Source organism: Culicoides brevitarsis, chromosome 1 (assembly GCF_036172545.1).
Source record: "Culicoides brevitarsis isolate CSIRO-B50_1 chromosome 1, AGI_CSIRO_Cbre_v1, whole genome shotgun sequence".
NCBI classification, from domain to species: Eukaryota; Metazoa; Arthropoda; class Insecta; order Diptera; family Ceratopogonidae; genus Culicoides; species Culicoides brevitarsis.
This window is the reverse complement of record NC_087085.1, coordinates 26040130-26055035: the sequence shown is the minus strand read 5'-3', so window position 1 is coordinate 26055035 and position 14906 is coordinate 26040130. Positions and strand designations below refer to the sequence as shown.

Below are 14906 nucleotides of genomic sequence, written 5' to 3'. Positions count from 1 at the left end.
CTCTTAAAGCCTTAAATTTATACAAAAAGTCAACCAAATACCACTTTAGCTATTGAGTTTTTTGGAGAAAATAATTTTTAGTGGGAACAAAACTCCAAAATCAGTAAAAAAAAGTTGTCAAAGGTTGCCACGATACAATTTCTTCCCAAAAATTAAGGAAAATTTGTGGAAAAAGTGATTAAAATCCACTGCATTCACGATGTCGGAGCGACCGAGACTCACCCGGACGATGCGAAGCTTCACCGACTTGGATGCTGAGCGAGATTTGGCCTTCCGGACCGAAGAAAAACGAAAATTACAAATGGCAAGAGCGAATCAAAGCAAAAAGTATGTAAACAAAAAGCCGGTTGTTCATCAAATTTCACAAAAATATTTTTTTTATCTTTTTAGGGGAATGTCATGGAAAAATTTGAAGTTACTGATGAAAAATGAAACAATTCCCGAAAAATTTGCGAGTCTGGAGCCCAGAATGCAGGAATTATGGAACTTATCTAAGGAAATTGTGGGTTCCGAAGAGTCAACGGAAGTAATTGATGATGCCGCTGTGTTCCTTCTTCGCTTATTTCTGGACCAAAAGCTCGTTTTATTGAAACACTTGAGTGAGATGAAGAAAATATTCGGTCCCTTCAGCAATCAACTAGCGAATAAAATTTGCAAAGTAGTTTATGAAGCGAGTGATGATGTAAATGAAAAAGTTCGTGCCAAATTATTCGAAGAAGAGACCGCTCAAAGTGGAGTTCCTGGAAAAAGTTTCAAAATTCCGTTTGAAATCACGTTACCGCGTCCTGTGGACCAAGACGCCTCATTTTTGCAAGATTTAACGCCAGTTCCCATCGGAGCGCAGTCACTTGTCGCACAGGAATTCACGATGAAATTCGATAGCAAAGCTGCGAAACCGAAAAAACAGGTGCAACCAACAAAACCTGCCACAATTGAGAAACTTTCACCCGCTTGGCTGGCAAAACACATCAATCCAGATCTGCTTTCAGCTCTTATTAGTTTAATCAAGTCACCAAAATCGAATGAAGAGTTGCAAGGAGAACTTTTCGACATGATGGGCTTCGACAAATTCGAGGAAATTCAAGATATTCTAAACAATCGTCGAAAAATCGTACAAAATCTGGATGCGCACGACAAAAATCAACTTGTAATGGCAAAGGAACGTTCCAAGGTGGGCATTCAACCACATGCGCCTTCATATCTCATTCCGGCAGTTGTTCATACGGACAAAGAAAAGAAAGTTTTGAAGCAAATCCGAAAGGAGGAGAAAAAAGTGAAAAAATTGGAGAATGGCGGTGACGATGATCGCTCAAATGAACTAAATCCCGCACAATTACGACTTAATTTGCAAAAATCCTACTTGAACACTCTCGTTAATAAGCCCATTTTGCAACCAAAAACCAAATCGACGTCTTCCAGTGGCACGCGATACCCGCATGTCTACGACTCGTACGCGAATGCAAAAGCTCACATTGGTTTCCTGGCCGGCGGAAAAGTTACATTACCCGAAAATGCCGAAAGACATGACACCCGGATGTATGAAGAGGTCCGCATCCCCGCCAATGACCCGCCACCACTGAATGTCGGCGATATTCGCGTCAAAATATCCCAACTTGATGAAATCGGGCAGATTGCGTTCAAAGGAACGAAGGAATTGAACAGAATTCAAACTGTGGTGTATCCAACAGCGTATCATTCTAACGAAAATTTACTTATTTGCGCTCCAACGGGTGCCGGTAAGACAAATGTGGCAATGCTGACGATTGTACGAACGATACGAGCTCATGCGGATCAAGGAGTAATTCATCGGGACGCCTTCAAAATCGTATATGTTGCTCCAATGAAGGCCCTGGCGGCTGAAATGACGGCAAATTTTGGCAAGAAACTCGCTCCCTTGGGAATTAATGTGCGCGAATTGACGGGCGATATGCAATTAACGAAAGCAGAAATGGCTGCAACGCAAATTTTGGTGACAACACCGGAAAAATGGGATGTTGTGACGAGAAAAGGCTCGGGTGACGTGGCATTAGTGAGTTTAGTGAAACTTTTGATTATTGACGAAGTTCACTTGTTGCATGGCGAACGAGGACCCGTTGTGGAAGCACTTGTCGCTCGAACGCTACGTCTCGTCGAAAGTTCCCAAAGTATGATTCGAATTGTCGGATTGTCAGCTACGCTGCCGAATTATCTCGATGTTGCGAGATTTTTGGGTGTTAATCCCATGATCGGTCTCTTCTACTTTGACTCGCGTTTCCGTCCAATTCCGCTGAGCACGCAATTTATCGGCGTCAAAACGATCAAACCGCTGCAACAGATGCAGGACATGGACACCATTTGCTTCGACAAATGCGTGGAAATGCTGCGCCAGGGACACCAAGTGATGGTTTTCGTGCATGCGAGAAATGCCACGACCCGAACTGCCACAATTATCCGCGAAATGGCACAACAAAAGGGTTACACGGGACTTTTTACGTGCGAAAGCAGTCCGGAATACGGAAATGCCTTGAAAGCAATTTCCAAAAGCAGAAATCGTCAGTTGCAGGATTTGTTTCAGTCGGGATTGGCGATGCATCATGCGGGAATGCTGCGTGCTGATCGAAATCTCGTGGAGAAATATTTCCAAGATGGTTTGATTAAAGTTCTTGTTTGTACGGCGACACTTGCGTGGGGCGTGAATTTGCCAGCTCATGCAGTAATTATTAGGGGAACGGAGATTTATGATGCGAAACATGGTTCGTTTGTGGATTTGGGAATTTTGGATGTCTTGCAGATTTTTGGACGTGCTGGAAGACCGCAATACGATACGAGTGGCGTTGGAATTATTTTGACGACTTACGATAAATTGAATCACTATTTGTCGCTGTTGACGAATCAGTTCCCGATTGAGTCGAATTTCGTGAATTATTTGAGTGATAATTTGAATGCAGAAATAGCACTTGGGACGATCAGTAATGTGGAGGAAGCGATCACGTGGTTGAGTTACACTTATTTGTACGTCAGAATGAGAATTAATCCGCAAGTAAGTACAGTTTTAATTTAAATTTTTAAGCAGAAATTTTGTAAAAATTATATGAAATCTTGAAATTTTAGGTAAAAAATTTTGAGATGTAATTAATTTTTATCTTAAAAAAATTTTCAAAAATCATCAAAAAAAACAAAAAAAAATTTTGAACATTCATTCATTCAGAAAAACGATTCGGTAAAAACTGAAGGAATCACACGATAAAAATGATTTTTATTGTATTTTAGCAATTTTTTTTAATTTTTCTAAATTAAATTTTTTAAAAATTAAAAATTGGTTTAATAATTTCATAAATACCTAAGGCTAAGAGTTTCTTACTTCCTAATTTTTAAGAACATTGCCAATTATTATATTTTTTTTTTTTTGTAAATTTTTTATCAATGAGTTCAGTTGAGTTCAAATCAGTTCAAAAACTTTTTTTTCTTTTCTTATTCAAAGTTCTAGTGAATAATATTTTAATTTTTGAAGAAAAATAACCTTCTAAAATTACTCAAAAATTTCTAATTTTTTTTTTAATACTTAAAATATTATTTTATCGGCCTAACTTTTTTAATTTTAGAAGAAAAAAAAATTAAAGTAAAATTTTAAAAAATTATTACAAAAAATTACTATTTTACCAATTTTTTTGCCAAAATCTAAAAGGGTCTGAAAAAAAAATATTTAAAAAACCAAAATGAATATCACAAATTGAAAAATTTATATAAAAAAAATTATAATAAAATTATATAAAAAATAAAAAAAAAAATAAATTAAAAAAAATTAAAATTTTTTTTATAATAAAAAAATGCTAATTTATTTTTTTTCAAACTGTTGTTTTGCTTCACTTGCTTTTTTTTTAATAAAATAATTTTATCAATTTTTTATTTTTATTTTAGGTTTATGGCCTCAACTACAACGACGTTTACGAAGATCCATCATTAGAAAAACGTCGCCGCGAGCTCATTCACAACTCAGCAATGGCTCTCGACAAGGCAAAGATGATTCGTTACAACATCCGCACCGGAGATTTAAATATCACCGATTTAGGTCGCACCGCTTCCCATTTCTACATCAAATACGACACCGTTGAAATTTTCAACGAAATGTTGCATGCAACGATGAACGAAGGCGAAATCCTCAACATGATGGCAAACGCCAGCGAATTCCACCAACTCAAAGTACGTGACGACGAACTCGATGAACTCGACGATCTTTCGCACGAATATTGTCACATCCAGATCAAAGGTGGCAGCGAAAATATTCACGGCAAAGTCAACATTCTCATGCAGGCATTTCTATCACGTGGCTTCGTCAAATCCTTTTCACTGGCCTCCGATTTGCTGTATATCACACAAAATGCCGCTCGGATCGTCAGAGCTCTCTTCACGATAGTTTTGCGACAAAATAACGCAATTTTAACGAATCGCCTCCTGATGATCAGCAAAATGTTCGAGCACCAAATGTGGGATTTCATGACGCCATTGAGACAATTTCCAATAATTTCGTACGAAATGATTGATAAGATCGAAAGTAGGAGACTGAGTGTCGCAACAATTCGCGAGATGACCGTTAACGAGATCGGTGACATGTTGAGGAACCAGAAATTTGGGGCGATTGTGTCACGATGTGCCTTTGAGCTGCCTTTGTTGGAAATTGAGGCGACAATTCATCCAATTACGCGTACAGTGCTGAAGATTCGCGTTCAAATTACTCCGGATTTCAAGTGGAACGATCGAATGCACGGCAAAAACGTTCAATCTTTCTGGATTTGGATCGAAGATCCGGAAAGCAACTTCATTTATCACTCGGAATATTTCCAGGTGACGAAGAAACAAGTGGTTCGAAGGGAAACGCAAGAGCTTGTCATGACAATTCCCTTAAAAGATCCACTTCCGCCGCAGTATTACATCCGTGCAAATAGCGATCAATGGCTTGGCAGTAGTAACGTGTGTGCTTTATCCTTCAAACATCTCATTTTACCGGAATTACATCCGCCCCACACCGAATTGCTGCCTTTGCATCCACTGCCGAAAACAGTTTTGAACGATCACATGTTCGAATCTCTCTACACCTTTGAGTATTTCAATCCGATCCAGACCCAAATCTTCCATTGTTTGTATCACACGGACAATAATGTGTTACTAGGAGCTCCCACGGGCAGTGGAAAGACCATCGCTGCGGAAGTTGCCATGTTCCGCGTCTTCAAAAATTACCCCAAGGCTAAAGTTGTGTACATCGCACCACTCAAGGCTCTCGTTAAAGAACGAATTGACGACTGGAAAGTCCGTTTGGAACAAAGACTTGGCAAACGTGTCGTAGAATTGACGGGCGATGTCACTCCAGATGCTCGTGCGATCCGCGAATCAGCTGTTATTGTCACAACTCCCGAAAAATGGGACGGAATCAGTCGTTCCTGGCAAACACGTGACTACGTAAAAGATGTCGCATTAATCGTAATTGACGAAATCCATCTTCTCGGGGAAGATCGAGGTCCGGTACTCGAAGTTATTGTTTCTCGTACGAATTTTATTGCGTCTCACACGACACGAACACTAAGAATTGTCGGATTATCCACGGCCCTGGCGAATGCGAGAGATTTAGCGGATTGGTTGGGCATCAAAGACATGGGATTGTACAATTTCAAGCCTTCTGTGCGTCCGGTGCCGTTAGCTGTGCATATCAGTGGTTATCCGGGCAAGCATTATTGTCCGCGGATGGCTACGATGAATCGTCCTGCGTATCAAGCCATTCGACAATATTCGCCATGCACGCCCGCACTCATTTTCGTGTCTTCCAGACGACAAACCCGATTAACGGCCTTGGATTTGATCGCATTCCTCGCTGGCGAGGACAATCCGAAGCAATTTGCGCATTTGCCGGACAATGAAATGGAACAAATTTTAGTGGGGATTAAGGATAGCAATTTAAAACTTACTTTGGCGTTCGGAATCGGTCTGCATCATGCGGGTTTGCAAGAAAGAGATCGAAAAACGGTGGAAGAGCTCTTTTTAAATCGAAAAATTCAAGTTTTAATTGCTACGGCTACACTTGCATGGGGTGTCAATTTACCCGCGCACTTGGTGGTTATCAAAGGAACGGAATATTACGACGGGAAACTTAAGCGGTATGTTGACATGCCAATTACGGATGTTCTCCAGATGATGGGTCGTGCGGGACGTCCTCAATTCGGCAACGAAGGAGTTGCATGTGTCTTGGTGCATGATGTCAAAAAGAATTTTTACAAAAAATTCCTTTACGATCCGTTCCCGGTCGAAAGTAGTTTATTGGCGGTCCTGCCAGATCACGTGAATGCCGAAATTGTTGCCGGAACAGTTCAAACGAAGCAAGCTGTACTGGATTATTTCACATGGACTTACTTCTTCCGACGACTTTTGCGAAATCCCACATATTACAACCTCGAAAGTGTCGAACCGGAGCAAGTGAACAATTTCCTGATGAATTTGGTCGAAGACACAATTGATACGCTGCATCAAGCTGGCTGTGTGGAAATTGACGAAGACAATAGAACGCTCTATCCAACGTCAATGGGTCGCATTTCCTCGTATTATTACTTGTCGTATCAAACAATGCGACATTTTGCGGATAATTTGAGGGATAATATGTCGTTGGAGGAGGTCATGAAGTGCATGTGTGATGCTTACGAATTTTACACGCATCCCGTGAGACATAACGAAGACAAGTACAATGAGGAACTTGGCAGCAATTGTCGCTATAAGCCAGATGCCTTGACTTATGACTCGCCATATACGAAGGTCTTCCTCTTGCTGCAAGCTCACATGTCACATTTGCCGTTGCCGAATGCAGATTTCCTCACAGACACAAAATCCGTGTTAGATCAAGCGATTAGGATTCAACAAGCGATGATTGATATTGCAGCGGAAAAGGGATGGTTGGCGACGACGTTAAGGATTCAACAGTTGATGCAATGTACTTTGCAAGCGAGATGGTTGGATGATCCAGTGGTGATGTGTTTGCCGCATATCGAGGAACATAATGCCGATTTGTTTGACCGAATTAAATTGGAGTGAGTATTTTGAATAATTATTTCTGAATTTTTCCTTTTGAATTTAATTTTTTTGAAAAGTGGAAAAAATTTTTTGATAATTTTTTATTTAAAAATATTAAAAAATATTCTTTTCTTTCGTTGATTTTAATAAATAATTTTAAAATTTTAAGAATTCATATGAAAAAAAAATAATTTATTTGATTAAAATAATTTTTTTTTATTTCTAGAAAAATCCTTTTTTTAAATTTGAAATTATTTTAGTGCAAAATTAAAGTAATTATAATTATAATTATAAGATCTATAGATCTAAAAATCGTTAAAAATTAAAAAAAAAATAATTTTCTTTAAAATTCTTTTCAAAGCTTTTCATCCATTCTTAAAATATAAAAAAATCACATATTTAAATAAATTTTAATTAAATAAAAAACAAAAGGCAGCAAAATGTCAAATAAATTAAATTTAGTCACTTTACTAAAAAAAAATAACTTATTTCACAGATATCCAATTCTTACCTTGCCAACTTTAAAAGAAGCTGTTGGAAGAAATTATGAAGCATTAGCCACCGCATTACGTGGTGAACTTGAAGAACCCCAAATTGAACAAATTTACAAAGTAATATGTGATATGCCGTCATACCATGTCGATTTATTTGTGCGTGGATGCTTTGGAGATCAAATGGATTACCAACAGCGACTAGAAAAGCAATGCACGAAAGATGATTGGTTGGACATTCATGCTGGAATGGTAAATTTTTTTCCTTTTTAGAAGAATTTTTATTTCATTGCCTTTTTTGTAGGAATATATTTTGGTCGTTGATATGTGTCGTTTAGGTAGAATGACATCCAAATATATTCACAGTCCGAAATTCCCGAAACCCAAGGACGAGGGATGGTTTCTTACACTTGGCTGCATTGAGGATCGTGAATTATTGGCATTGAAGAGAGCTGGATATCGTGGAAACAAATCGTCACATCAAATTTGTTTCACAGCGCCGGAGAAATTAGGTAAGATTTATTTTTATTTTTGTTCACTTGAAATTTATTTTAAATTTTTTTGTCTTTTGCTTCCTTTTAAAAGTCAAAAATTTAATGCTGCACATTTTTGTTTAACGTTCAAGGAATATTTTTTTTAATATTTGTATTATTTTTGTAATATTAGTATTGCAAGTTGTAAATTTTTTCTCGAAAAGAATTTTTTTGTAAAAATTTTTTACAAAATTAATAAATTTTTAAAAAATTTTCGTTGTTTTTAGAATTTCGATTTAAATTTGATTTCAGAGCAATTAAACTAAAAAAGAATAAAATTTTAAAAAAAATTTAAAAATTACCATTTTTGGCTGATTTTGGAAAAAATATTTTTAAAGAAGGAAATTCTTTATAATATAATTTTTTTCATGAAAATTTTTAAAATGCAAATATGCCAAAAAACGGTCATTTTTATGAAATTTTTTTTTATATTTTATTGGATTTTTGTTTTGAAATGGGGCATCGTATTTTATTTTTAAAAAAAATCATTTGATTTTCATTTACAAACGGCAAAAAATTTGTTAAAATTGAGTAATGTATTACAAATCGTATTTTATTTTTGATCTCCAAAAAATATTTGAAATTGCTTTGTTTTTAAAATTTCTTGAAAATTATGAAAAACCTCAAAAAATTTTCAACTTACAATTTTTTTAAAATTACTGCACTGGGTTTTAAATTTTTAAAACGGAACAAATCCCAAAGAGCTTAGAAATAATTTAAAACAGCCTGAGAAACAAAATTTAATTTAATTGTAAATAATTTCCTTTGCAGGTCGCATCATCTACACCCTTTACATCATGTCGGATGGCTACATTGGATGGGACCAGCAATACAACATCCAGCTGAACGTCATTCCGAAACCGCATGTGCCTCCCAACGACGACTACGAAATAATGAAAAACAAATTCGAAAGACTTTTTGAGTAACTTTTTTGCTGTAAATTTTTTAAATTTTATTTGTACATCTACTTTTGAAATTGGTTTACGTACTTGCATGTAACTTTTGATTAATTTATTATTGTTAAGTAGTAGTAAATAGTGATTGATAAGAGTAACAAATTTTTGTTATAAAAGGCGCATGAAGAATTTTCTACAAATTAAAAGTTGTTAATAAATATTAAAAATGAAGATTAAATGCAACAACAACAACTCAATTTTTTTTTGGTTCACTAAAATACATCAATTTTTACAAACATCACACTTTTTTGTACAATTTTCGGGAGATTTTTGTCCCACTTTTTATCTGAGTGACCGTGCCGCTAGAAGTTGCATGAGACACACGCCAATCAAAATGGAATATTTCTTCATGTTTTCACGACGCTTCATGTCGTCGTGTTTCTGTAACTGTTATTTGTCTTTGCGCGTGTTTTGGGCCAAATTCTTCACGATGCTGTCGAGTTTTTCGCTAAACGCTTCAAAGGAGAATCTTTGTTGGACACGTTTGTGACCCATGTCGCCCATGCGTTCCAGCAGTTTTGTACTGCGAACGAGTTTGAGCATCGCTTTGGCGAATTCTTTGGCATTGGCGTCACACAAATATCCGGTTTGCTCGTCGATGATCGTCTCTGTGGGTCCGCCCGAGTTGACGGCAATTACGGGTTTGTGCATGTACATGCCCTCGAGTGGAACAATACCAAAGTGCTCGTTTGATGGCGTGTAGATGAGGACTTGGGACCGTTTAAGAAGCCATAATTTCTCACGATCACTGGGAGAAAGGAGGAATGTCACTTTGGAGCTGAGCGACAACTCTTCGCACAAATATTCGAGTTCTTCGTAATGCTCGACGTTTTCGAGGACACGTGTGTCATATCCGCCCGCAACGATGAGATAAACTTTTTCCCATTCCGCTTTCGTGAGATATGCTTCGAGTTGCTTAAACGCATACAACGCAAGTCCCAAATTCTTCTTCCGCTCATACCGGTTGATGGAAAAGAACACAAAAGCATCGTTCGGGATGTTAATTGGCGTGTCGCTGTCTTGCGTCTCGGTATTGTCAAAATATTCCGTGTTCAATGACGGATACAGCACCTCCGGAATGACATCCAGCGTCTTGAAAGTTTCCTTAAACACGCGACTTGTGAATTTGCTGTTCACCAAGACGCCATCCGCTTGTCCCGTGGTCTTTTCCTCCAAGTAATTCAAGGGCCAGCGATAAAGTTGCTTCAAACTGCCACCAGGCTTGGCCAAAAGTTGATCCGGAAAGTGGCAGTAAAAGAGTATTTTTGGGTTGTGTTGCGCCAAACGGAAAATCGGGATGCCCAACGAAATTAAATCGATGAAAATGAGATCGTATTGCTCGTGTTTCGACATGCAGAAGACGTAGTAGAAGGCGGCGTAGACCATGCGGAAGTACGCGCAAACAGCGTAGAATTTCCCGAAAATATTACGTGGCAAAAAGTCGCCAACTGTCATGACGTCCAACGTTCCGTCTTTTGTTTCCTCGAAACAGTGGTTCGGGTCGTGGTGATTTGTGAGCATTCGTACGGTGTGACCTTTGTTTTGGAGTGCGAGGGCAGCGTCGACCACAAGGCGCTCTGCACCGCCGATCCCCAAGTCCGGATGAACGAAAAGTATTTTTACCATAGCTGAAAAATAATTTTTTAATGATTTTCTTTATAATTTATGAAAATAACTCACCTTTGCAGCTCTTTTTTTATTGAGGGAAAATATTTTATTTTAATTTTATTGATTTTACTTGATTTTCACAATTTTCGTTAAATTTTCACAACAACACTGAAAAAAATTTGCTTTGGCGAATAATTTTCTACACGACAATCTGTGTTTCCAGCTTTGAATTTTTTATCATGAAACAGATTTTGAAAAAAATTTTTAGTGAAATATTTTAAAAAATTATTTTTTTAGTACAAAAAAATTAAAATTAATTAAAATCGCCGTAAAAATCATTGAAAAAATTAAATTTTTAAAGAGTAGATATTAAAAATTTCATCAGAGCTGATATTCGGGTGGAAACAATCCCAAATAACATTCGACGAGTGCTTTATTTGTAAACAAAGACACCAGCTCATATTTCAAACACACATTTTTTGATACGAAAATACTCTTTTTTCATTTTTTTGTGATATTATTAAGAAAATTACTTGGAATCTCGTTAAATTATGGAAGAAGACGATTATTGGAACTCTTCCGCCAATAAGTCATTCATTTTTGATGACATGGAGGTGAGTTGTCATTCTTTGTTTAAATTTTCCTCTCACTGATGATGATTTCACTTTCTATTTTTTCAGGGAGCTGCTTCCGATCTTCAAATAAAACATGACAAACTCGTGTTTGACGATGCAATTTCCGAGTCCAGCTACGAATTTCAGACGTCAGAAGGATTTCCGATGCGATCGTTGATTTCTGATGCCGATTTAAAGACAATTCTGGAGGAACAGTGTCGCAATGAACCTGTTTTGCAGAAAAATATTACGTTGGAAGAGGAGGTGAAAATTCTACGACGTGAAAAATTCGAGCGTTTACAAGGGGCGGATGTGGATGTCACCGTTACGAAAATGATTTTGGGCAAACCGTGTTCGTTAGAGGCTTATAAATCGCTGCGGGACAAGGAACGCTTGCTAGACGAAGCGATTAAAAGTAAAAATGGAGACGCGATATTGCATGTCGTGTTATTTCTCTCTCGCACGTTGAAGAAAAAGCTTTTTTACAACGTTCTGCAGCTGCGTCCCGTTGCCTTGACCTATTTCGTCAATTATTTAAAGCTAAAAATGCAGATAAACGAGTGCATGGACCTTCTTGCGATGTTGGGAAAAAATCAAGAGGCCGCAATGATCCAATTTGAGGCAGCTGCGTTGTCGTGCACGAACATCGACACGAAAAAATCCAAGTTGACACGGATTTACAGCGATTATTTCTCGCAGCCGGGCACAAATCCGTTCTATGCGAATTTTGTAGCGACTTATATTCATCTGCTCGAATTCCAATTGAGCGAAAAGGCAGCTGGGCATGCAAATGCCGACACAATTGTCGGAAGTCCCGTACTGGAAACGCTGAATTACGTGCTTGGACGTCATAAATGGGCAGCAGATGTGACGACGCCCGACAATCCATTCAAATTTGCGGAAATTTATTCCGTTATTCCGGCGCAATTCGAGTGGGTTGGACTCACGGAACGGAGTCGCGTGCAGGCATGGCGTGATGTGGAGTCGCTATTTGAGAAAAAATCGTGGCACAAAGCAAAAACCTTCCAAATTCACATTCCACTGGAAAAGGCAATCCTTCAATTGTACAGCTTGAATGCTCCGAGTCCGGTTTTGAATCATTTCATCAATAATTTGGATGATCCGCAACGGAGATTGGTTCTCGCAAAGAAGGTGAATTCGATAAGGAGTGTCGTGGATGCGCTTGTGGCTTTAAAAGACAAGACTGAATTAGAAAATTTGAGAGATAGTTTGGGGCAGGGGACTGAAGAGTGGTTTTACGCGGAAGCAGCACTAAAATTAGTCGTAAGTATTTATTAGAATTTCACTTTTAATCAAAATTTTAATTGATTTTTGATTTAATTTTAGTCAAGCAAGTGGAAAACGGACGTCTCTTCTATTAAACTTATCCGATAGTGGCAATAAATGACATTTAAATAAATTTTCTTATCAAAAATTAGGACATTTCTTCATCATTTTCGTCTTTGAAGCAGTATTGCAGTTCAAATAACGAATGAAGGATCTCTTCGACGCCTTCAACGGCTGTTTCGTCACCATCATTAAAGCCATTGTACAAATCTTTCAATTTTGTCATCAAATTATAGTACGTTGGCTCGTATCCTTCGCGTAAATTATTGATATCGGCAGTTGTTGGTTCAAATGAGGGACAGTTTGGAGAGCATTTTCTCGATTTGCAACGGAAAAACGTGGTCATAAGACGAAAAACATCATCAGATCGATAAATTACGAATTTTGCATCGTATCGAGTACGTGTCTTGCGAGTAAATTTAACTGGAAGCAATTGAAATTTCGATTCATCCTTGATTGCATCGACAAATAATGCTTTTTCCTTTGCAGTTAAGAGAGTTGTTTCCATAATTTGTGATTCGTCAAGGATTTGAAAGCGAATGGCACCGATGGCTTTTGATAATTTTGCTTTTACGTCAGTTTCGCCAAGCTTTTCACGCTTTTTGACATAATTTTCGAGTGCTTTAACCAAAAATAACTCGTTTTCGATGTTCATGATGTCCAATTTGTAGATTCGTTCGATGATTTGTGGCTTCAAGTTCATAAAACTGGCAGCTTCGATGATTTCTTGCGTGAATTTCGATGCAAAATCCAAGCAACTCTCTTCAATTAATGCATTTTCGATCGTTGCTGTTGATTCGAAGAACAAGTAAAATGCATCTACATCTCCATTTTCCAATAAATGCTCCACCACATGGTTTGTCAACAGCAGAAATGCTCGGTCACACTCATATTTCGATGCAAATTCGTACAACGACATAACCTCATGCAACGTTTCACTTTCGAAATCTTTGTTTAGCTTTTCCAGATAAATGATTTCCAAAAATTTGATGAATTGCGAAGGTTTTAGCTCAGTAATTGGCAGATTGCATGTCAAATGATGTCCTAATTTGCTAGAAGCGGCATTCAGTATCGAGCTGTGCGCAAAAACCACGATCCGGTTTGGGGTTTCTGCAATTTCGTCAGTTTCCATGACATTCTGGTCATGTTTCAGAGAAAATCCGACGGCAATATCACAATTTGTGCCGATTTTGTGCTCTTCAAACAGTTGAATGCGAGTTTTGGGGGTGCTTTCCATGATTTTTCATCAAAAATTTTACGCACGAAATGCAAGGAGAAACTTTGCTTTTTGGTAAATTGATGGTAACGCACCCTGTCGTCGAATTTAATTGAAACCTAACGATCCTTAGCTCACTTTTTTACGGTCCACAGTCTATCGAGCATGTCAATCAAAGTCAATTACGACATTCCTTCCAGTGTTGTCTACAAAGTTTACGCATTCATAATCACTTCGCAGTGAAAATGTTGACCTTTCAATATTTTTTTGCGCTATCTAAAATTACGAAAGTTCGTCAAAAGAAGGAATGTGACGGGAAAAAACGAAGGGAGAAAAAAATTGAAATTATTAAAAGTCAAAAAGCATATCGTTGTCGTTGGTTAACACACTTTTCAAATGCCTTTCGGCAAATTAATTACAACTTTATTCGTTGTCTTTATCTCGCGCACAGTGTCTCTGTATAATTTAGCAATATTACTTTTTTCCCTTCTTGTTTCGTTTATTCAGCCGTTCTCTCTCAATTATTATTATGATATGATACAACATTGTTTTTTTTTTGCCGAGACGAGGAAAAGTGAAATAAAAAGTTTCCACGTGTTTCTTATCGTCCCATATTTACAAAGTTTTACAAAAAGCACGGAAAAGCAAGAAAGCGGAAGCAAAGCGTATGTAAGTATATGAATATCAATATTATTCACTCATGAAGTCGAAATCATAAAAGAGGAAGTTGCAGAGACACGTTAACTTTTGTAACAAATTTTATGTTGTTCATCATTAAAAATCACAGCGACATCATCCACGACAACAATACACGGAAAATGTGCGGAAAATTTGTATTTATTTGCTGTTGCTTATTATCGCTCTCGTTTCCAACTTTTTGCAATGATGTCAATGTATTTAGCAGAGAAAATATGAAAGACAATGGAAACGCGTATGTATGGTAAAGCCACTTTTCAAACAAAACTTCGTTATTGTCAGTTTTTGAAACCATAAATGAAAACCTATTTGGTTTAATGTTTAATTAAATCGCGCAGGGAGGTGCGGGAATTGTAAAAAAAGTGATTTTTTAAAAATTTATTTATTTTAATTTGATTTATTCATTTACTTTATCA

The 14906-nt window shown here is 37.4% G+C and overlaps 3 protein-coding genes across 3 annotated transcripts; 2 read left to right on the top strand and 1 right to left on the bottom strand.

Moving 5' to 3' along the window:
- The first annotated feature begins 13 nt into the window (after positions 1-13).
- LOC134827984 (activating signal cointegrator 1 complex subunit 3) lies at positions 14-8987 on the top strand. Its single transcript, XM_063840906.1, has 6 exons — positions 14-327; positions 391-3019; positions 3898-7046; positions 7526-7772; positions 7825-8032; positions 8825-8987. The coding sequence occupies exons 1-6, from the start codon at positions 200-202 to the stop codon at positions 8977-8979; spliced, it is 6516 nt and encodes a 2171-aa protein (XP_063696976.1). The 5' UTR covers positions 14-199; the 3' UTR covers positions 8980-8987.
- Positions 8988-9031: 44 nt separating this feature from the next.
- On the bottom strand, positions 9032-10804 carry LOC134827985 (alpha-1,3/1,6-mannosyltransferase ALG2). The gene is made up of 2 exons (XM_063840907.1): positions 10690-10804; positions 9032-10637 (listed from the first exon to the last, which is right to left on the bottom strand). The coding sequence occupies exon 2, from the start codon at positions 10633-10635 to the stop codon at positions 9400-9402; it is 1236 nt and encodes a 411-aa protein (XP_063696977.1). The 5' UTR covers positions 10636-10637; positions 10690-10804; the 3' UTR covers positions 9032-9399.
- A 290-nt stretch (positions 10805-11094) lies between these two features.
- On the top strand, positions 11095-12669 carry LOC134838097 (vacuolar protein sorting-associated protein 16B). Its single transcript, XM_063853554.1, has 3 exons — positions 11095-11231; positions 11298-12515; positions 12579-12669. Exons 1-3 carry the CDS (start codon positions 11169-11171, stop codon positions 12624-12626), a joined length of 1329 nt encoding a protein of 442 aa, XP_063709624.1. The 5' UTR covers positions 11095-11168; the 3' UTR covers positions 12627-12669.
- The last annotated feature ends 2237 nt before the right edge of the window (positions 12670-14906 follow it).